Source organism: Hoplias malabaricus, chromosome 15 (genome assembly GCF_029633855.1).
Source record: "Hoplias malabaricus isolate fHopMal1 chromosome 15, fHopMal1.hap1, whole genome shotgun sequence".
Classification (NCBI taxonomy): Eukaryota; Metazoa; Chordata; class Actinopteri; order Characiformes; family Erythrinidae; genus Hoplias; species Hoplias malabaricus.
Genome location: NC_089814.1, coordinates 25,284,432 through 25,308,085, shown reverse-complemented (window position 1 = coordinate 25,308,085; position 23,654 = coordinate 25,284,432). Strand labels below are relative to the sequence as shown.

Genomic DNA, 23,654 nt, shown 5'->3' with positions numbered 1-23,654 from the left:
ACAGGGAGATTAGGGTCTCTGTCTTTGCGACTTTGGGCTCAGCACTTCAGAAACTGCACTGTAACACTAGAAGAAGCGTAGCTAACCACCCCTATCCCTCCCCACTGATTTCAGTACAGTGCTGTAAACATGAATTACACAAGAGGGAGCCCCAGGGGTTAAATAAATAAATAAATATATAACTAAACCTAGTGTTCCTTTAAAGTCAGAGCTCATTAAATGTTTAATAAAGTGTTTATTATTTTTACAACATTTCTTTTATAACTCATGACTATTTTGAATGGATCAAACTCCTCTGCCTTCCATTAATTAACCTATTTATACTCCAAACATTGGTCTTCCACACAAGGGAGTGGCCATGTTTGGTGTGCGTTTAATACAAAAATCCTGACACATGTACGCCACTAGGTGTCAGCAAATTGTCTGTTTTGCTGACTGTCCACTTTGATTGGACAGTTGAAATACACCCACAATGTGTTTTGCCTAGACTTGTACCAGACTGCTTTCTGTATGTAGCACAATAAAGGCCTGAAATGAGCTCATTTTAGTCTTAAAGGCACAGTACCACAAACATGATATCTTATTCTGTGGATTAAAAAAGGCAGAATGGAATTTGACATTGTGTAAATAAAACCATGCCAAGTTAATAAATATCCAGCAGATGTATTTGAACCCAAGGGAATTCACTGCGGGCCTGCTCAGCGTCCTCACTCTATCAACAGAACATAGCAGTGTGACCACTATTTCAATGCAGTTGCAGGATATTTCTGAGGTCCAGTAAAGAGCTGCAGATCAGCTGAGGGGGGCAGGTCCAGAATGCGAGTATGGGCTTGGTGCTGCTACTTCCAGAACAAAAACCACACAGTGACATGAACTGAGGCATCTGCAAATCAGGTCTGTGTTCTCCCATAAACACGTCTGGGAAATACAAACAAGAAGCAGAAGCTGCGTTGAACAACAGCAAAATCCAGAACTTTCTGTGAAGAAAAGACCGTTACCAGCAGCCACCATTTAGGAAGTGAAACACTCCACAGGAACATTCACTCCAGCCAACAAGCTGATATTCCTAACACACACCACTTAAATCCTTTCCACACTCATCCAGATGTGTCTAGATTTAATAGTAAACACAGCAATAATGGCCACAGACTGATTTTAATTTGAGTTTATTTAACAACAAATACAATTTTAAAAAAAGTTCAGTGCAATCAACAAAGTATTAATAGCTCAGTGTTTGCAGGTGGGTGCAGTCATCTTATCTTCATATCTTCACACCTCATTGGACAGCTAAGGAACAAAGAAACAAATATATAAGCCTCATTCTCAGCCTCATCATTCTGCATGAAACTACGTTTTACCTTTCATCCCAAAGAGGAGCTCCGCTGACTTTATAGTAATGTATTTTGCATAATTCAGAAACAAATTGAAATCCTTTGCGCAAATCTATATTTTAAACACCCAAAACTCCTCTCTGTTTAGAGTTATTAACTCATTCATTCATCATCTGTAACCGTTAATCCAGTTCAGGGGTGCCGTGAGGCCGGTGCCTACCCAGAGTCACTGGGCACAAGGCAGGAGCACATACTGGATGTGGCACCAGTCCATCACAGGTCAACACTCACAGTCACACAGACAACCCCTATGGACACTTTTGAATAGGCAATCCACGAACCCACGAACTACATAAAAATATTATTTCCATGATAAAAATCCCCCATCACCATCTTTTCTGTGACAACGTCATATGCATTATTCCAGTCCATTCGGATCTGTGACTGTCTAAATAGTCCCTGCATCTATTTCTCGCCTGCAGCTGGAAAGCTGGCTGCTTCTTCACTCAGGATACCTCTTCTAACATAAACATAATCACACGCACACTCTAACAAGGCTAAAAACACCAAATACACATTCTTATTCATACTCCCCTTATGTACGTAAATTAATGTCTGTTTCAAACCCACATACATCTAGGCATTGATATTAAGTGATAAATCCAATAGAGTTTGAGAGCAGTTCAGAGTATAACATTTCTGCCAAATACAAACTGATGGAAGAGATGGCTAGGAGGCACAGTGGCGCAGCAGGTAGCGTCACAGTCACACAGCTCCAGGGACCTGGAAGTTGTGGCTTCAAGTCCTGCTCCAGGTGACTGTCTGTGAGAAGTTTGGTGTATTCTCCCCATGTCTGCATGGGTTTCCTCCCATAGTCCAAAAACACACGGTGGTAAAAAGTGTCTCCAAAAGTGTCTGTGAGTGTGTCACCCCCTCCAGGGTGTGTTCCTGCCTAGCACCCAGTGATTCCTTGCAGGCTCTGAACCCACCGTGTCCCTGAACTGGATAAACAGTTACAGGCAATGTATGAATGGAGGAGATGGTAATAATGTATTTTTACTTACTACATTCAAGACAAAAGAGCAATCAGTATAAACAGCAGTGGTCTTAAATACTTGTGGGCTGAGAATTATTTTCACTTATTTTATCAATGTTCATGTTCAGCTTGAACTATTGGCTACACTGCATCATGGTTTCCTGTGCTATTACGCGGTTCTGCTCATATACACACGCTTTCAGACAGACAGTGCACATGTATGAATGAAATGAACACAGAGTACAGACAGATGCCTCAGTGTGAATCCATATTTAATGCATAAATGAGGCTTAAACCAAGGGGGTGGTGGGTGTTTATATATAAAGAGGAATAGAAACTGAAATAGAGTCAGTTTTATTTAATAATGTATTAGACCTTTTATGTATTTTGAAATGCACAATAAATATAAACTGTTTAAAAGTAAGGTCAGTACTCACTTTCAAAATGATCCAAATCTGAAAAATACTTACAAGCCTCATGTCCTCAACATAGGAGTACTTGTGTTCCCTGTATAGGTGTCTTCTGGACATTACAACCAGAACGAACCAGTCACACACCACAGTGACCTTCGGAGAACCACAAACACAAGGTTTAATTCTGCTACACGTTTCTCTGCAATGAACTTAAAGTATCTGATTTAGCATCAGCTTCACAAATCTGGGTGCTGGAGGACAATAGAGGGCAACACTAGGTCATTTCCGTTACATTTCCTCTTCTGGATGAGCACTTACCAGCCCCATCAGCCCCAGGCCAGCACCAATGTTGAGGAGTGTGGGTACAATGTTGAACTTCCCAGCCTTTAGCACAGGAGAGATTGTTACTAAGATGAAAACGTCAAATGATACTGTTCTTAAAGAAGGTTTATATATTATAGATGCTGAATGGCACACGCACCTTTCCAAACACCATGATGTCAAAGCGAATGCCATACCCTTTGATTAAGGTCCTGACCTCTTCACCATCCACGTTTTTGTAATACTTTGCAAACCTGAAAATATTTCACACAAACATCAGGACAGGGGCTTCACAATTAGCAACAACTTCTATATTACTGATCAACAAGCTCACAGTACAACAAAGTCCAGAAGGCTGGTTCATAGGGAATGACCTGCAAATGGCCAGGTGGGATTTATTAGAGGAAAAGACTAATATGAATAAAGTTTAGGACTGATATTGGATGAGACGGCCTTACTCGCAGTTTCCACTCCAATTCATCCCAAAGGTGATCTATTGGGTTGAGGTTAGGACTTTGTGCAGGCCTGTCAGTATCTTCTACACCAGACTCATTTATCCATGTCTTTATGGACCTTGCTTTGTGCACTGGTGCACAGTCATATTGGACCAGGAAGTGGCTGTCCCTTAACTGTTCCCACAAAGTTTGGGGCAAGAAATTGTCCAAAGTCTCTTGGTATGCTGAAGCATTGAGTGTTCCTTTCTCTAGAACTAAAGGGCTGAGCCCAACTCATGAAAAACAACAACACACCATGATCCCACCTCCACAAAACAAAATAGTCAGATAAGTACCGTTCTCCTGGCAACCACAAAACCCAGACTCGTCTATCAGATTACCAGGCAGAGAAGCATGATTTATCACTCCAGAGAACACATCTCCACTGCTCTAGAGTCCAGTGGTGGCATTCTTTACACCCCTTCATCCAACGAATTTGCACTGTGCTTGGTGAGGTTAGGTTGGATGCAGCTGCTCGGCCATGGAAACACATTCCATTATTTTAGCAGAAAGAGGTGTTCTCTGAATAACCATTTTGATGGGAAATTAACTAAATGTATGTCCTCTGACAGAGGGTCCTGAATAATTCATAGCTACCTATTCCAGTAAAGTCTTTTCGTCATTCCTACAAGTATTTATATCAATCTGGAAAATGAACCTGAAGTTGTATCCTGGAGCCACGTTGTTATCCGGATCTTTGTTGTCAAGTCTACGGAAGGTGTAGCGGGGGACACACCAATTTTCAGGAATGTCCAGATTACAGTCCCACCGGATCTGCACACCCATTACTCCCCCCTATGGACACACACAGAGAACGATAAACACACACAGAGGATGATTATCCATCACCAAGGTTCTGCCTCATAAAGCATGATTTCTGGCATATCCAGCTACTTTTTGAATGAAAATTACTGAGGATCATCTGTGCCACGACGATGCATCATGTTCACTGTTTTTTTGCTTTGAACCCTAATACATTTACACTAAGGTAGACAAGTTCTGAGGTTATACTGAACTTTATACTACGTTTATACTAAACGTGTGCGCCAGCTCTAGCTAAGCTTTCTCAGTTTAGCCTACAACAGATGGACATTCCTACTGAACCCTCCTGATGTAAAAGGGGAAGTTAGCACCGTCAAAAAAAAAATAATAAAAACAGAATACACCACTGTTTTAGGGCTGAATGAAAAATCCCACTTTGTGAAACTTACATCTGGAACTAGAACAAGGGTCAGTGAAGGTAGGACAGGGTGTAAATTGCACAACGTCTGGTTACATAACGTTTCAGGACAAAGTACAATAAAATGGCATCAGCACTTCTGAGAGTGATGTTCTGGAACCAGTGCACCATTAAACACAGTCACAGAGTCTTTAACCCTAGTCCTGGACACTGTTGCCAAGTAAAAGTTTCTCCTATCAAATTTGGTAAGAGAAAAAGTCCAAAACCAGTTCTTAATCAAAGCCAATGGTTCTGAACAGTGGATTCAACAGAATGGAGAATGCAAAAAGATTTTATCTGATGCAGCTTCTCTCCTACTATTGTTCAGTACCGTTGAGCAGTGCATTATGGGTCATAAGAATCAGACACATAATAAGCTGAACAGCAGTGCCACGTGAAACAGCTTAATGCGATTTACATCTGCTCATCATTCCTGAAGTGTTGACCATACAAACTGTCCACCCTGTAGACACCTTTCTGCCATGTTCACCCAAAGTTTGCTTGCTCCCGTACATGAACGGCCATGGCCTGGAAGTCCTCCTCGGCTTCAGCCACAATGTCCTTGAGTCTGAATATCGGACAGTCTGGATCGGTCTTACGGTGGAACACACACTGGGATAGGTAGCTGCTGTTAATGTGGGGCAAGATGTTCCGTCTATAGAAACAAAAATGACTTATTATGAAATTACTGATGGTGTAGATACTGCTGGTGTTGTAGAACTGTTTCAGCCATGGTTAGATGTAGAAAACTGTATTACAGCTTTAAATACTCACTTGTTGAAGTTGAACTTGGGATATCGGATGCTATTCTTTATCAGAACTGTAAAGTTTTCTGCTTCTGCCAGCACTGGAGGACTGTAGAGGGAGAAGAAATCAGATGAGAAGGTGAAGAGTTGAATAGCTGACAAGGAACAAAGGAACAGAGACAAATGACTGGGAGATAATGAAGAGACTATGATTTATTGGTCTCCAAGCTCAAATGCAAAACTTCAGACACCAGACACATCTCCCTAAACCTTACACATATGAACACATATGATCATGCTAGTGACATTTACTCAGGAGGTTCACCATCTTTCTCAAGTGGACACCACGCCAAGACCTCACACGTCTTATTCAGCTCCGAATAATGCACACACCTGCCTGTCCGCACACCTGGAAAGCAGATAAACATCAGTGTGATCTAATGGTTTGCATTAAACAAACTAAGAAAGAATTATAGAGATCTTTTGTCAGGGAGCGAGGGCTGGACTTCACCATTCACACGGCTATCCCGGAACCCCCTCTGACAGTCCTGATCTGACGAACATGAGGACTTGGGTCCAGGGTTCTGCAAGAAACAACAGGGTGAAGAACTTCATCGAAAACAACACACGTACGCAAACACACCTTACACTGGTGAAGGAAATAAATATACAGATCCAGAGCGATCAGATGTCATTTTTACAGTGGACACGAGTCCTCTACCTTCCCAATATAAAGATTGTACAGCACAGAACTGCAGGGTCTAGTTTTCCCTCTGCAGGTTCAACAAAATTAGAGACTGCAGCTCATCTGTTTGGGTTTGTGTGTGGGGTGGGTCTGAAAGGCAGAATTGACAGTCTAAAGCAGTGGGTGCAGCAGACTCACCTCCGCACAGTGTGACTGTGTTTGGTTAGGTGTGATGTTCAGGTTCGTAAGCACGAAGAATGAGTTCTCCTCCTGTCACAAGAACACACACAAACATTCACACAATTACACCATAGTTCATGTTTTCTTCCTTGCTCCTGAAGTAGGCCCTGTCCTGCAGATCTGAGAACTGAGGAGTTTGATCAAGTATTGGGAGCAGTCCAGATCTAGGCAGGAGTTCTTTTGAATGTATGCTGATAAACATTTCTTTTATGGTCAAACTCACGCATCATGATTTGGGTCTGGCTCCACCCGAAGCCAAACCACCCAGGGAGCATCTTATCTACTATTAAGATGCTGTCCAAACATGCAGTGGCATGAGGAGCAACCAGTTTCACCTGAAAAATGCACTGCACTCCTAAAATAATGGCATGGATAGCAGCCTGTTTCACCAAGATTATAAATACAGGAATTGTAAGTGATACTGCAGGGTTTCTCATTTTATTGCAGTACACATGAAAGGTAGCTCTCCAAGCATAGAGCCAGTCACATGACAAGTCATTATGGCACATTTATCACAACGTACAGTTTATACTTGGTCCATCACTGGTCCATCACTGCACAGACTTTCAGATTATGTTCGGAATAGATTTTAGAAAAATAAAAACACTCAGATGCTTTTAGAAATTAGGCCCCGTCATTTGGAGCTGGTGGGTCCATAAGATATACCATGCCTAATTTCAAACTGACTTCACTTTGATGCGATAATTAACTTTGGTTTGATTTAATCAAACACTACTTGAGACTGCTCTGTTAGTGTGGTTTCAAGCAAGTTTGAACACATCATTGTGAATTCTGCTAAGTAGGTGTGTCTCTGTCCGTATCTAAAGAAAGAATCCTGGTGCGGTTTGTTTCAATTATGAACACAAAACGGACCACAGACCACTAGACCAGCAAAACACAGGAAGTGAATCGCAAGATGCGGCACTAAACATGCAATGAGAGTCTTGGAAAAAAAGCAATATACCTTCTTTGGTTTGTGCAGCAAAGAATTTCAGAGTCTGTTTTGCATTGTTCAGAGAAATGGCTCCCAAATTATATGTTATACGTACATCATTCATCATTTTTTACTTATTGTGGGTTGATTGTAAATTTGTCAGTCGGCATGGTATTGCCCTCTTGGTACAAGTATAAACACTTGCTTAAATATGTGGACACTGGGCCCAGGCCAAACACACACAGAAGATGAACTGCGTGACAGAGTTTGAGGCTCTAGCACTGATATTTAAAGCAGAGTTTTGAGCAACCCCAAGCTTTGGTGTGAACAGCACTTGCTTTGTCTCTATAAGATGTCTGACAGTGTAGAAATGCTTTATGGCTTTAGACTATTTTGAACAATGTTTGTATCCCACACACCCCATCGCTCGGAGTGAACTGTACAACCCCATTGTCATGTTCAGCAGGTGAGACAGAAATACAGATTAAGGGTCATGAGCAGCTGCTCCAGACCACACCATTCTGTCAGTAGTGCTTCATGCCACGTGTGCAATTCCAAATGCTTGTTCCAATGCAACTGATGCAACTCAGAGCTGAAATAAATAATTAGAGGAAAAAACTTTTAGACAAAGAGATTACGTGGAAAGTTAACAGCAGTATTACAGCTGCTCCACCAACTCTGCCTGCACAGTCCTGTAGCATCTCTCTGCTGAACATATCCAGTGTGTGTGCATAAGTAATGTCCAGTTTGACCGTTAACAAGTGCAAGTTGTGGTGAACAGGGATCAGGGTGGATGGTCACAGAAGTCCCAGTGGTGATTTGGTGGAGTGAGATAACTCCAGCCTGTACCTTGTCCTCCTTGTATCGGGAGGGTACCTGAGGGGGGATGATGTAATCGGCCACGTCCCAAATCCGCGTGCCCAGGTCAGAGTTGTTGGTTAGAGCGATGCCCTTCACCTTGGTGGTGACCGAGCTGATGACGGAGTCTGTGTCCTGGTAGCCTTTCTTCAGAATACAGACGTACCTACACACAGATCAGGAACAGAAAACAAAGACTCTCCAATGAAGATTATTTCGTCATCAATCTGACTCAGCAAAGACACTCAACAAATCAGAAAAGCCTAACATCTTCCTTCTTCCATTTCCTTTCCTTATGCTGACCAGACTACAGTTCTATTTTCGGAATTTATTTATTTTCTTTTTATCACACATAACACAAATATGCCAAGTATAAATCCAAATGTTCAAAGGTGGTCTTTTAAAGTCCACCTGGCTCATATGAAGAAAGTCTCTGAAATGCTTTTAGAAGTGACTTAGCTATTTGAGCCAGAGTGACAGGTTTACTTTATACAAGGGCATGCCTAATGACTGTCATAGTACATTTTTTTTAACAGTTTTACAGTTTCATTGACTATAAACAAGAACTTTAATTGACTGTATATTTCTTCCTGGTGAGTTTAAATCTATGCTCTATTTTCTCTGATGAAAAGCCTGTGTCCTTTATGATGCTGGGTCAAATAAAATGTTGCATGAAACCTATGGCACTTTTCCACTGCATGGTAACTACTTGGCTTTGCTTGGCTCTGCTTTTTTGCTTTTCCACTAGGCAAATCTGGTACCTGGTACATGGAACCAGTACTTTTTAGGCCATGCTTATTAATCACCCCAAAATGCACATGTTCTAGCAGTGATCACGTTTGTTTATATACGCTCACATTTGTTTAACAGCAGCTTGTAAAATATCATTTTACATCTTTTGAAGAGGTTTAAAAACTCCTTGTATTAGTGGTTGATGAAAAACTCCCATGGATCACTCCAAAATCGCCCATGGAGCCAAGAGAAAAAAAAAAACAAAAACAAAAAAAAAAGGAAATTGCTCTTGACCTCACCACAACCGTTGTTGTGGTTTTCAAAGCCCATGGTTTCCTTTAGAGACTGGGTTTTGCAACGTCACCAGCTACCTTTCAGAGGGGGACTTGTGCTAATGGAAAAGGGACTAGGGTCCAGTGACTAAAAAGCATGTGAAGCTGTGCCGAGGAAAAGCATCGATAGTAGCGGTCACACACTTTATGGCATGTTGGAAATACAGAATGTAGCCCACGAATCAACATAATTTTCAGAGCCCTAATAAAATGGATGTGAATTTTGGATCCACATGAAATATTGGGGAGGCTTGTGACAAAGACAAATGACAAAGTCTTCAAAGCCAATAGTGGTTCTGTGAAGCTGGGTTCACCTAGGCTTCTTTCAAGCAATAAAATGTAAAATGTAATAAAATGTCCTAAACTAAAACATCTTCAATTCAATGATGACTCAACAGCAAGCAGCCTACTAACCCTCAGACCTGACCACCCCCAGACCACTGTAGGCTAATTTGAGAAGTGGTTTGAAGAGTGAATGTCTCATCTGATCAATGTGGTTTTTCTGTAGAGCCTTTGTCTAAAGATCTGGTTAAAATAACTGCCATTCAGTCAGAAATCAGACACCTTAATAATTTAAACAAGGAGTACACAGAGGTGGGATTCCCAGACTGGGTTTAAATCTAGTCCTGGATTATATTCTTCTTCCAGTGAAGATTCCATTCAGAGCACTCTCTGGTCCACAACTCAGCTTAATCCCTGTACATTGAAAACAAACCCTAAAAATATTAACCTCATCGTTTATGACTCTTAATTAAATACAAACTTTAGACTTCTTCAGACCTGGAGAAACACACTAGAAAATCGTCCCTTTCATCACCTTCATCAGACCAGAGTAATCCACAACTCAGCATCTCCACAAATTTGAAGTTAGTCACCCTAAACCTAGAGGGAAAATAACTGTGAGCAAACTAAATAAGTCTTCAGGTTTAAAAAAAGACTGTACAGAACTACAGTGGAAGACTAAATACCTTTCAGTAAAGAAGCTGAGCTTACTGGGATCTTCTCTTTTCCTTAAGCTCTGAGCTAAGGCACTAAAGCTGAACCTGAGAGGAACGAACCACCTTTTAAAAGAGTAGACAGAACTAGAAGAGAAGAATGAAATTCAACTACAACATCGAGCACCTGAATGTGAAGTAGTTAATCAGAAGTTGAAGGAAATCATTACTTCCTTAAGGAACAGCATCAGAGCTATTATCATTAGATCTGAGCTGAGTTGAAAGGGACTAAGGGTCTTGACTTGGTTCAAGCGAAACATCCTCGGGACCCTATAATTAATCAAATTAAAACCTGTGTAAATCTGAGGACAGTGTCATCCCAGGACTTACCCTATGATATAAGCTATGACCAGAGCCTGGAAGAGTCGATTCAGTGCCCCCACCCTCTTACTCCGGATCACCAAGCTCTTCGGAGTGGAGTAGTCAAAGAAGCACTGCGAGAAGGAAACGCAGCAGCTCTTATCAGACGACATGGTTTCTCTCTCTCTCTCTCGCTCTCTTTCAACTAGAGCAGCTCCATCTTTGTCTCTCAGAGCCTGCGTGCTTCCCTCAGTGCTCGTCACACGGTCAGTCAGATATTAACTAACTAACTAACCGACTCTCTCTCTATCACGCGCGCGCGTGCTCTTTCTCTTTTCCCATCAAAACACACCTCTACAGGAAGTCACACAGCGCCAGTCACTCCACTTCTTATGCCACAAAACGTCGCTCACGGCTCAGTAGCTTTACTCACTAGTCCAGGGTACACATGGCTAAAACGAGACCCTGGGTCCTCTACATCCTTGTCTGTTCAATTAATTACTGTCATTACTCGTTTTTGGGGGTGGGATATCCAACACTCTGAGGCGGGTCATGTTAAAGAAGAGCCTTCACTTTTCTGAGGGTGAATCCCATTCCTTAATTTTACCCCTACACCATGTTTTTTTATTGTTATTCTTCCCATTGGAGCTGAGTTACAAGGTTTAGTGGTTAAAATCTTTCCCTAAGAAATGGGATGACCTTTCAAGGGTCGGATAGGTCATCAGAAAACAAAAAGAGAAGCACTTCAGTAACGCTCTGCTGTCAGTCGCCATATCAGTTTCTGGACGCTTCTCCCTTCTCTTCCTTGGATAAACATCCATTTCCCCAGTCATCTAAGAGAAGATTGTTGTCCTGGCACTGTGCCACCAGATATGCTACACGTTCCTTTTACACGTCTCTTCCCCTCCCATGATTATGATGTCTGCCTCGTCTTGGCTGGAAGGCCACTGTGCTGGTACAGATCCAGTTGTGATTACCATGTATATCTGCACATTACTGTTTTATATAACAGACCCGCTTTGCAGGCTGGGACACAAGCTAATTCAATACTGCATGTGGTTTGGTTTTTAAAACATAGTTGTACTAAATATCCTAAGCAGTGTTGTACTGTTCTATTACACCAGTGAGACAACAGTCCACAGTGCATGAGTGACCTGCTCCATGTACAGAGGAGGTGATCCAATGACTGGAGGACCTCCAGCACAGACCCAGGGCTCACGGAGAGCTCCACACACTTCTGTCATGATGATAGTCCATTCCGTATTTGTCACTAGGCTAATATGAATTCCTTACTGTTTTGTATTTGATATCACCTGTACAACATCTATTCCTATTTGTTCGTTTTACTTTTGCTTTTTGGTTTGATAACTATTGATCCAGTTTCAGTCATATCTGCAAATATAAAAGACATCAGGTTTTTCATGGATTTGGAAAGCTGTTGAAACTCTCAGAAAGGCCCCACCCAGTTCAGAGGGTTTCACCGGACACACCCTTGTGACGCCTCCTGTTACTGCGTGAAAAACAAGCTTTAAAAATTAATGTGCATTTACATGTACAGTGTTTTCATGGGGAACTGAATAAGATCATGTTTCAATTCCTGTTGGTGTTGCTTAAGCTTCCCGTGGATCCAAACTCCAGCTGTCTTATGGTGCATTCCATTTTAACTTGTATGTTTGAATTCCAAGTACAGAATTTAAAGTGGAATGCCCCCAAAATCAGATTCCCTACTTGGAAAGTCAGGAGAGCCCCACCAACCCCAAATTCAGAATCCAAGATGGCTATCCACAGTGTAGTAATATACAGTTTATTAGTACTTCTATTTGACTCATTAAATCAGTTGTATGCACAGTACTGTCCAACTGCTATATGTGAATGTGCTTCCATGGTGTCATGCGCAAAATATCACCTAGGTTAACTGAATGCAGTCAGCTTGGGTGTGATTTCATTCCCAGCTCTGACATCTAATTTAGGCGGTAAATGGAATGCACTCTTTCACAAAACACCATTCAACCCTACAACCCCAGGACTTAAAACAAACAGTAAAATACAGCGCTTTATTTCTGGATTTAGTTTTCTGTGTGACAAGGGGTAATTCTTTAGAGTACAGGGAGATGTGTTGGTATTTATACTGGCTGCAGATTGAGAATGTGCTGAAAACCTGGAGGACTGCAGAGAATTCCACATAGTTTACTTCTGTATCAAGCTTGAACCGAGTCTCTAAAGGCACCCAGCCTGAATACCAGTGTTCCAGAACAGGTCTAAGACAACAATGGACAAAGTTCTAAACAGAGAATTCAGGCCATTCTAAGGGGAACTGCTGGAGCTAATCCAAGATGTTCACTTGGAGAGGATTCTGCAGCAAATCTCTGCATATTTCAGAGCAGAAATCGCAGCTGTGTCATTTCGCTTTCCCTCACAGGAAAACAGTCCCAATTTAACACTGCAGCCTGGGTTTGACAGGAAGTCAGTTAAAATCACGCCATCTGTCCACACAGGGCAAAGACGCCTCCCGCCACTCAGCTCTTTCCCTGGAGCATTATAGAACGTTCTGGAACAATGTTTTGAGGCCTCTGCACATGAGAAGGGGGAAGATAAGGGCTCAGGAATTTGAAATTTGAGAGGAGTTAATCATTTGAGAAAACACTGGAGCCCTAGTTACACAAGCTCTTTATTACAGAACTGTAACAGTGTAAGGTCAAGGAGAGAACCATAATAGTTTATAAAAAAACAAAACAAAACAAAAAAAAACGCTACCTCAACAAGGCTCACATGAAAACTTGTGTAAAACTATCACAGAGAACAGTCATTCTAACTGTATTTGGAGACCATATTGTCTATAGTCAGATATAGTCTCAATTTCAGAGGAACCGTTTCATGATCTTGGATTTGAAGTGCTGAAGTTTGCTGCCATCCATACTTTTAGCCATTTCCTGAGCAGAGAGAATGCCCTGGTGGGATTCATCAAAGAGATCAGAGCCGATGGCATCTCGAACGCGGTCCCTCCAGGCACTCAGCTTGGGCCTTGTTTCAAACACATCCAGACCTGCACCTACAGGCTAAAAGGCACAGCATAAGAAATAACCAGGGCCAGTATTAATTAGGGTTTAGGAAAGGACCAGGGTTTTCTTAGTTTATCACAGGAGCTACAAAGCTAATGATGCTAACAATCACTTCTGTAAAGTCTTATGATTTAAGAATTAATAAATAAAATAGAAGTTAGCCCCCGTCGAACAGTGGTTCTCTGCAGACCTCTGGGGCAAACAATACCCAATGAGTGGAATCAGCAAACATTAGGCTGAATGTTTAAACTTTACAGTACTGACTTTGGTCTAGTAGTGTTTGGCCGTCCTGGACAATGTTTCTTAAATACAAATGGTTCTAAATTATAACAGCAATTTCAATGTTATTCTTTGTTTAATTGTAGGTATTTCCTTAAAGAAATACAATGTTCAAAAACCTAATTATATGAAGGGTGAAAAGGTATATATCCAAATATATCATTTTTAAAAATTGATAATGGAAATAATTGTAAACAGAATTTGGTAAAAAAAAATATATAATAATAATAATATATATATATATATATATATATATATATATATATATATATATATATATATATATATATATATATATATATATATAAAACTAAAGGATCTTACAGGGCTCAACTTCAGTTCCATGGTCTTAAAGTTAGAGAAACGAGCTTGTAACCCAAGGGTTGCTGGTTCAATTCCCAGGAACTGCAGGAAAACGCACCTAGAGCAAGGCACCTAGCCCACAAACTGCTTCCTAGGCACCAATGTGGTCATGTGTGTGTGTGTTCACTGCCCATAGTTTGTGTGAATAATTGCTCACTGGTGTGTGTTTGTGTTCACAACCATGGGTGTGTTAAATGCAGAGAATCAATTTTCCTAGGGGATTAATAAAAGTGATAAAAGGAGTTCTCAACTCCTACCACTACAGCTAGACATTATTTAGAGTGGAGCAGACCTGATGTGTCTCCTAAATCAAAATGAACTTACGAAGACCTGGATGAAGTTTGAAAGAGACGCTATGTGTTTATGGAAATGATTTCCATAAAGACAGAGTCTGTTTCTTATGTCAATCTGGGATTTGAAACCTCAGAGTACCTGCATGATTTCCACAATTGCGACAAGATCGGCCAGAGAGATTTGGTCTCCAATGATGAAGGGCCTATCCTGAAGAAACTTCTCCTCTACAAGCTTCAGGGAGCCATCCAGATCCTCTAAAGCTGCGTCCATCTTCTCTTGAGGAACCTCCACACCCATAACCTTTGGAATCATGAGCTGGAGACAAACAGAGTTTCATAACAATGACGCTATTATGGGTTCCAAGTCTATATAACAATAATCACTTCAGAGCACAGGAAAATGATACTGTGAAGAATGTGAGAAATGTAAGTGGGACGCTCCTTGACTCACAGCAATTTCACTGAACCCTGGTCTGTATTTGCAGACGTCTCCTCACCTTCAGCCAGAATATCTTTGACCCATGTGGACGTAGGGCTGAATGCTGCCAGGAGAGATATTCGTTCACCCGTGCCCTCTTCTGCAGGTCAGCAGGGTACCAGTGATCTGGGGTCTTGTACTTCTCCACCAGATACATCATAATGGCCACACTGCATGAGACAGCACTGAAATCTTACTCCTCTGGACCTTTTTAGAATATTCATCAGGTCCATGCAGCAGTTTCCCAAAATGTACCAGAAATTAAAGTGTGGATTAAAAGGTCCAATAGGGAAGGATTCCCTTTCAAAGACATGTTAAAACTGTAATAAAACTTGAATATTTTACTTGGTATTTTCAATTCTTTAGTGAAAGTACAGCAGTGGAACACACACACACACACTATTAGGTGGAACTCAATTACAGCCTGGTCCACACCTCTCCGCAAGGCAGAAATCTCCATCACGGATCGCAGGGGCTTTCCTCAGAATGTTGATCTTACCAAATTCTTCTCCATACTGCTCACCTGGGGATTAAAACTTACAGTCAGTGTTTCAGAACGCATCATTCATTATACTACTGATACAATTACTATTCCTGCTTTAGCTACAACTACTAACAACTGGTACTATTATCTCTAATACTAATACCACCAAACTATTGCACACCCGGTGACACTGAAAGCTATACTTTTTAAACTTTTTTTTTACACTTGAACCGTCCTGAAGACCTTAGAAATACAAGATGTTGAGGAAGAGCAGGCTTTAGGAACTGAAAAACCCTATTTTATTATCCTTAAACCACTCCCAGGGAGTTTGTTCCTCATGCAAGCATTGACTTTGAAAAGAGATCAAATAATACACCAGTCTACCCCCTGTGAAGTAGACAGACTGAGAGTCTCACCTGACATCAAGGAAAGCTTCTTGAAGTCGAACTGGATGTTGTTCTTCTTGGCGAAGATATAAACTGAACGGCAAGGCTGAGAGAACAGGTCCAAGTAGATCTCCAGCACCATTTTCCCCAGTTCGTCCCTAGAACAATGTTATAGAACTAACCGTGGTCTCCTCCACAGCTGTGTATATTTAGCGATGGTCTCCGGCTCCACCCCCTGCAGCGTCCTCCATTCTGATTGGCTACAATTCCTTGATTGATGGACTGAGGCCGTTTTGCTTATGTAACGCCTGCGCCACCTGTTGGTTGCTTTGAGCGTACACGTTTTTTTTCTGAATGAAAATTAAGACCCATTTATGAGGTTTAGGAAGTATTACTGTTTTATAAATTAAAAAAATAATAATAATAAAAAAAACACAGGTTATATTCGCTCCTCAGGATGAAAATATGTTCCTATGACACACTATAATTTTGTTATTCCAAAAGGATGAAATGTAGGATATATTCCATCTGTATACCATGTAAAACAATTTGATTAAGAAAAGCCACGCTATGTTTTATTCCTGGATTTAATTTACACATACTTTACAGAATAAAGTACAGACACATCTCTGACAACAACAAACATTGCAGCATCCCTTTCTGTCATTCTTCAGAACCTTCCAAACAGTGACAGGAACATGAGGCATGCCACCAACAATACGCCTGACAGGCCTTAGGTCATTTAAAAGAGGTGTAGGTAGGTGGATGTTATAGGTGAGTTTTTCTGATGATCAAGAGTGACGTGGTCTACAGACAGGTCTTGAATTCTTCACGAAGGACACTGTCTCTTTGTGCTGGGTGTCTTCCTACAGGTAGGTCAGAACTGTGCCTTTCTTTCCCACCTGCCAGGGCTCCAGGGGGCTGAATCTGATCACAATACTACACACACAAACAAACAAAAATGCAAGATTACCTACACAGGCCTAGTTATTAGAACACTTCCATGGTTTTAGCTGAATGACTTGTCACACCCAGATTGTGGGTAAAGTATAGGAGCTGTATTAGGGCTGGTCAATAATTCAATATCAATATCACAATGTAAAATGTTTCAATAACAACAATATTTTTACACACATTTTCACTGACTGAAGGTCATTATAGGGCAGTTTAGGGGTGGTGCAGCAGGTAGTGTCGCAATCACACAGCTCCAGAGACCTGGAGGTTGTGGGTTCGATTCCCACTCCGGGTGACTGTCTGTGAGGAGTTGGTGTGTTCTACCAGTGGGTTTCGTCCGGGTTCTCCGGTTTCCTCCCACAATCCAAAAACACATCTTGGTAGGTGGATTGGCAACTCAAAAGTGAATGGGTGTGTGTGTTGCCCTGTGAAGGACTGGCGCCCCCTCCAGGGTGTATTCCCGCCTTGCGCCCAATGATTCCAGGTAGGCTCTGGACCCACCACGACCCTGAATTGGATAAGCGGTTACAGATAATGAATGAATGAATGAAAGAAGTTTAGGTTGGGGCTGATGCGATGCTGAGTTCAGTTCTTGGCAGTTTTTTTGTGGCTTTCATATTGTTCATATCGATACTGGTATTATATCAGATCGACCAATATTAAGAAATACATTGTGATATATATTTTGGCCATATCGGCCAGCCCTAAGCTGTATTAAATATGCAGTTTGACTGAAACTGTGCAACACTTACCGGTCCTCCCCAAGTCCCAGCTCCTGGGTGAGGAAAGGGAAGATTTTAGAGCTGTTCTCCCTGTTCTTCTCAGCTGTATCAGTCACCCCAAGTCCAGCCACTGACAGCACCACTCCGGGGGCACTGGAGCCAGCAATGATCAACGGGAGGTCAGGTTTCACCAGGATCATCATCCGCTACAAAACACAATCAAGAACCATTAGGACAAAGGGTCTGACTGAACATCCATGCCGCTCGAGTGGGCTAGATCCATAGTTTATACAGTTGCATGGGTGGTGCTTTACTATTTTATTCCAGCCAAATTTTATTGTGTTGCTGGATACTCTAATGAATGAAGGTGGTGCTAAATGGTTTAAGTGTTCTTGGTGGCTAAGTGTTCCAGGTCGTTGCTATGGGATCTCCAGTGGTTGCTATGGTGTTGCTGTGCTATCCTCGTACTGAATGAATGAATGCGTATGAAGGTGCAGAGTTAGAGCGTAGACACTTTAAAAGCATTAGAGTACTTTTATTCTTAAACTAACTACTACACCTTTAACTCTGAACAGAAATGAACTTTAGGGGTTAATCAATGACCGGATGGGGACTTCAATGACTATGAATGACAACATGTCTTTTTGTTTAACAGTGTAAAGTCTCCACGAGGTCAGAGATACAATAAAAAGTTAACTTTCCCACTCGGGAAAACCCTGACCCCGCGGCTCATGTCTCATACTGTGGTTAAAAGTGAAGTGAAGAGCAGAACTCACGTCCTCTGGTTTCCCGAGGGCTGCAGCAGTGGCGGACACCAGCTTCTGGAGAAAATCCTCCGTAAACCGCCCCTTGGGAAGATTGGTCTCTAAATCGATGAACGGCATGGTGGTCCTGCTCCGAATTTCTCGCTCACCCCTAGGTCTCACAACTCACCTTAACTTTGAAACACTTCGCTAAAGCCCCCGCCCATATTCTCCGTTCATTGGACGAATCCAAGCAACGCCTGCGTGGCGCGCTCTGTGATTGGTTGCGCTGGTGAGAGCCAAGCTCTCTCTAAAGGTGGAATCACACCACGTGATTGCGTCAGCTGACCCGCTGCGTAGTTTACGTATTGTACGCTGAAGACGGAAAAGTACACCGTACTGTTCCTAATGTTTTGGCGGTGTGTTTTTTTCCTATTTTAATTTTTTGGGTTTATGAACTAAGAGTCAACATTTAACATCACATTTTGCACACTTCGAGAGTTAAACAGATTTATTTAAACAGATGTACACAACTATCATGCATATACATATTCTGTACTTCTACAATCACAGAATGTAGTCCATCCGTTATTCTGCGTACACTGTTAGCCCCCTTTTCACCCTGTTCTTCAGTCAGGTCGCTAACAGACTTTGGGTGGGGATCATTCTCAACGTTGAAGCAACACTGATGTGTTAATAAACTCCAGCAGTGCTGCTCCACCTGAGACATTTCTCTAACGCTTTGTTCATGTAAGGGTAACCCTTCTTATAATTCAGCATTAGCCACATTGGCTATCACCAACGTCTCAGATTGTTATGTTAAAAGGTAGATAAGGAAAACAGCAATAATAATTTAATAGCAGCTCTGTTTATTGTCATATCTCACACAAGTCATACACCCAGAAATATTTCACAATGAAGAATCAAACTGATACAGTCCGAGTGCAGGAGAGTTCTAGATGTCCTGAAGGTCACGGTCTATGCTGAGTGTTTATTGAGAATACGCCCCTCTTCTTCTTCATCAAACCAGAGAGGAAACACCTGTGTATCATAACCCAATTTCAGATTATTACAGTTTTAATAACCAAAAGCCAGATTATTACAATTAACAGCCAGGACTTTTACACTTTAAACATTCTGAACAAGTACATCCCACAATCCTTCATTCAGTAACATACAGCCTCATGTGTAATAGGCAAAGTGTAGTCAGAACACAGTGCTACAGGGCCACACATCTATTTATTATGCTTTACATCAGTGACCAAAAAACTATGAGGAATTTAAAAATGCATAAAGTTTACTGAAGAGAATTGAATTCTGTCAAAGCCAGCGGAGATGTTACTGTATGTCACATCTTACCATGAGAAATCTTGCACTGTTTCAGGGCCTCGTTGAAGCCTTCACACAAGCTGAGGTCTGTCTGAGTAGTGGCACAGTCTAGGAACTGCCTGACTTCAAAGAGACATGGTCCAGTCTGAGATGGAGCAGCTCGGGGGGGTTCCTAATGGAAAAGAGAGAAATATCATATCACCTGCATCGTCACTGAAGGTCTTTTAACTTATCTGATTAGTGGCTGTAACACAAAGGAGCTTCGCCTGGGAAGATTCATCTAATGTTTGACTTAATAACTAAATCCACATGATTCAAGCTGGAAGCTGGAGTGGCTGATGTTGTTAGAGAGAGAGAGAGAAAGAGAGAGATTGCACAATAATCATGATCCACCCTAGTTTTAAAACAGTGAGGCTTTAAACAAGCACACAAGGCTTGTTCTTTATTTATATTTACTTCAGCAAGAACACACTGTGGAAGAAATTTGAGCTCCAGGAAACTTTTATTCTGAAAGGCTTACTGAATCCCAGCCTCACAGACTGTTTCAAACGCTGTACTGCTGGCAAAGGGCCACAGAGAAAGACTAAACATGGAGGATTGACACCTTCTTGTCCAAGTAATCGTATTCATTAGGACAGGGGAGACTTGTCCACTGCGCTGGTCTGTGCTTGTCCTGCTCTAACCCACTGGAGTCACCTCAGCAGGAGGCCATGAAGTGTGTGATATGGGAATACATGCAAGCTCATGATTTAGTTTCTCAACAAAACACCTTTCCATAACACAAAAAAGCCATATCGCCCCCTACACTTCCTGTAGTATATTACAATCTGTCAGAACCACCTTGTGGATCATATCAACATTATAATTTGTTACAGGATCAAATGAAAAATCATTGTATCCTTAGTCTGACTACACTTACCCAGGACTCCCTAAAATATGGGGCTAATTCAGTTGTTTCTGGTTCCACTGTTTGGCCAAAGTCCAAAGTAATTTGGTTATTTCCCCACACTAACAATCCTATTAAGCCTTGGAACCAACTGATAGGTTGCATGAGCAGATAAATCATGAAGCTAATCTGGACTCGAGTCCTCCAGGATCTGGAACTGACCGCCCCTGAGCTAGTCTGACGTCCTGAGTCATTACCTGATAAGCTGGAGCAGGCTTTGCTGCGTCTGAACTGCTGCTGCCTCCACTGAAAGCTCCTGTGATTGCGCTGCCCATCACGTGTCCAACTGCCGAGCCCACTGCCACTCCGGCCGCTGTGGTGGCCACCTGAGCCATCAGACCCGGCTGTTTTGGCTGAGTCTGCACTGGAGCCAGAGCGGCTGGAGGTGGAGGAGCAGGAGCTGGAGTGTGGGATGGAGTTGGAGCACTAAAAAACAGAGAATAGAAATATTCATGAAGATAAATTCTAGCCACAAGACCTTCACATACTTTTCACATTTCTGTCCCGCACTCACTCAGAACCACAAAGCAGCTATTTTCATGACATGACAGAGCTGCTTAATAAATGATCCCCAACACATCTACAAAAAGAAATATCTGTTTAGTCTGTGTACTTTGGGGATTTTCATTTAGAAATTAGAAACAACTGATTACTGAAATCAAGGAAATACAACAGGAAAATGTTTTAATATTTCTTTGGTCAGGGCGACCTGAACCTTGTTAACTTTCAGCTTTTCCCACTGATCTCTTTCTCAGCAGGACAGCCCCAGAATCACATTTTGAAACCAATTTAAACACAAAAAAAGAAGCACCAACAGTATTTATCACAGCCCTGGGACATAGGGCAGATATTTCTCCGAAATATCCAGCGTCTCTCTTCACAGCGAGAGCTGCGGAACAAAGTCAATGTTAACAGAAATAATGAAAGAGTCGACTCCCAAAGATTCGATTCTTGCACCGTCTGGATACTCGCCTCTGTTTATAGTTTATAAGAAATTGCGGTTGCTCTAGAATGGCAGTTGTGTACACTTAGTAAATACACATATTGGGACTCTATCTTGTGATAGTAACGTGTTTTTGTTTTGTGGCTCTATGATAAGATTTTATAAGTTGACAAACGCTCTTCTACAATTATTTTACCGTTCCCCTACAGGTTATTTTCCCACAGTTCTAGTTAGCCATTTAACAGTGGAACTCTGTGTTTACCACTCACGGGCTGAGCTACGAAAACAGTCGTAGAAACTGAAGGAACTAGCTAAGTCAGAGAAACCGCGTCAGGAACAGTGATTAAAGCACAGTCACAGGGTCTGATCACGGCAGGATGGGACAGACCAAGCGATTGTCCCATAGATCTGAGGAAAAGGGCAGAGGACGAGACGAGGTATTACTGGAGTTTAGAACAACATGCCTTCAAAGTTATAAATAAATAAATAAATAAATAAAAAAACAGCCCCCACCTTCCAACTCTTGGTAAATTAAAAGGACTCATTAAAGGAAACAACTTAATTTGACATAGGAACAATGCAGCTATAATGTATTAATTAATTATCCGGAATGTAAAGGGGTGGACTGGATATTGCACCCTGTGTAGCTGGAAGCACAGCTCTGAAACGCTGGGAACAACATTATCACTCCGTGAGAGAGAGAATTGGAGAAATAAACACTCTTAAGCCGCAGGTCGGGTCCGGGTCTTACCTGGCGGCGGCTGGACGACTGCGGCTTCCTCTCGCCATGTCCCGGGCGGTGTTAGTAACGGGGAGAGAAAGTGTGGTCTGTGCTCTGTAAAGCAGCGGCTTTCCACTACACACTGCACATGGCGATGACCTTGTGTGGATAGAGCGTACTGCGCATGCGCAAAACCCTTCTAGAAAAAGTTCTCATTACAGTTTTCGAACCTGTGGCCAGGTGATTTCTAACTTGCCCTGACATTTAGTTCAGCCCAGTAAACATTATAATAACCACCACCAACAACAACAATAATTATTGTTATTAAATTATTATTAAATACCCTATTTGAAATAAAAGATTTTTGACTTTCTAGAGACTTCCCAACACCTTCTGAGACACGCGCACATTCCTGCATAATGAGATTAACGGCACAAAGAAGCAACACCACACAGTAAAAGCTGGTTAACCTGTACAGCCTTATCTGACTGCTCAGAGTAGTTCAGGACTAGAATTACACTTCTGCTGGACATTTAAGTAAAGTATAACATAACATTACTGTCTGAGGTCAGGAATACCATGTTTATTAAAGAGAAATGTAATGAAAATATGCAGAAGCTTTCATTTCACATTCTTTAATATTCTGTGTGTGCTTAATTTCTGATCAGAGTCAAGGTGGGTCATGTAGACACGGGAGGAAACACACCACATTCCTCATAGACTGTGACCCAGGGGAGAGGATCCCATCCAACTTTTCAGTTCAAATCAATTCCCTCCTTGGTGTTCAGCACCTGATCCACAGGTAAAAGGACAAGAGAAGGGTTGCCTTCAGTCTGTACAATAACTGTTTTTGATATTAAGCTGTGTAGTCTCTGTGGTGATATGTTCAATCCAGCTGGTCACAGCTGAGAACAAAAAATATGTAGAAACACTCCCTCTCTCTCTCTCCCCCACACACACACACACTCCCTCTCTCTCGCCCACACACACACAGAGTGTAAACATGTCTTGGCTCTGGCCTGAAGGATCTATGCCAAAGAGCTAGCACCTGCGATCTTCAGGATACGTAATCAGAAGAGGGGTTTTAGACTGAGACCACTTTAGGATGAGAGCAAGCTGTTCAGTTTTCAATTGAGTAATGAGTGATACACTTCTCCAGCTCTATTCTAGACTTCCAGTGGCCTTTACATTCTCTGGGACTGTAGAGAGTCACCTCTACCAATTTGCAGCCTTCACATGGGCAATCTGCCAGCAGTTGGGCCAGTACATGCAATACATATTAGCTATTAGGCAGGAGATGATCTGAAGTGACCACAGG

General features: G+C 41.9%; 4 protein-coding genes across 6 annotated transcripts; all 4 read right to left on the bottom strand.

The window, feature by feature from the left end:
- Nucleotides 1-1,151: 1,151 nt before the first annotated feature.
- Nucleotides 1,152-10,982, bottom strand: p2rx4a (purinergic receptor P2X, ligand-gated ion channel, 4a). Of its 3 annotated transcripts, XM_066645567.1 has the most exons (13): nt 10,310-10,317; nt 10,122-10,223; nt 8,269-8,443; nt 6,444-6,515; nt 6,072-6,144; nt 5,873-5,969; nt 5,589-5,669; nt 5,328-5,469; nt 4,254-4,390; nt 3,262-3,355; nt 3,099-3,164; nt 2,838-2,933; nt 1,152-1,287 (listed from the first exon to the last, which is right to left on the bottom strand). In XM_066645567.1, the coding sequence occupies exons 2-13, from the start codon at nt 10,190-10,192 to the stop codon at nt 1,270-1,272; spliced, it is 1,122 nt and encodes a 373-aa protein (XP_066501664.1). In that variant the 5' UTR covers nt 10,193-10,223; nt 10,310-10,317; the 3' UTR covers nt 1,152-1,269. The 3 variants fall into 3 exon arrangements, with proteins under 3 accessions (XP_066501664.1, XP_066501662.1, XP_066501663.1); XM_066645565.1 differs by lacking the exons at nt 10,122-10,223; nt 10,310-10,317 and adding an exon at nt 10,667-10,982; XM_066645566.1 differs by lacking the exons at nt 10,122-10,223; nt 10,310-10,317 and adding an exon at nt 10,667-10,982 and having other exon boundaries at nt 8,296-8,443.
- Nucleotides 10,983-12,707: 1,725 nt separating this feature from the next.
- gstt1b (glutathione S-transferase theta 1b) lies at nt 12,708-16,170 on the bottom strand. The gene is made up of 5 exons (XM_066645581.1): nt 16,009-16,170; nt 15,544-15,631; nt 15,128-15,278; nt 14,770-14,946; nt 12,708-13,692 (listed from the first exon to the last, which is right to left on the bottom strand). Exons 1-5 carry the CDS (start codon nt 16,118-16,120, stop codon nt 13,495-13,497), a joined length of 726 nt encoding a protein of 241 aa, XP_066501678.1. The 5' UTR covers nt 16,121-16,170; the 3' UTR covers nt 12,708-13,494.
- A 358-nt stretch (nt 16,171-16,528) lies between these two features.
- Nucleotides 16,529-18,612, bottom strand: ddt (D-dopachrome tautomerase). The gene is made up of 3 exons (XM_066645583.1): nt 18,431-18,612; nt 17,685-17,860; nt 16,529-16,917 (listed from the first exon to the last, which is right to left on the bottom strand). The coding sequence occupies exons 1-3, from the start codon at nt 18,536-18,538 to the stop codon at nt 16,845-16,847; spliced, it is 357 nt and encodes a 118-aa protein (XP_066501680.1). The 5' UTR covers nt 18,539-18,612; the 3' UTR covers nt 16,529-16,844.
- Nucleotides 18,613-19,038: 426 nt separating this feature from the next.
- chchd10 (coiled-coil-helix-coiled-coil-helix domain containing 10) lies at nt 19,039-22,525 on the bottom strand. Its single transcript, XM_066645582.1, has 4 exons — nt 22,367-22,525; nt 20,870-21,098; nt 19,757-19,898; nt 19,039-19,438 (listed from the first exon to the last, which is right to left on the bottom strand). Exons 1-4 carry the CDS (start codon nt 22,402-22,404, stop codon nt 19,419-19,421), a joined length of 429 nt encoding a protein of 142 aa, XP_066501679.1. The 5' UTR covers nt 22,405-22,525; the 3' UTR covers nt 19,039-19,418.
- Nucleotides 22,526-23,654: the final 1,129 nt, after the last annotated feature.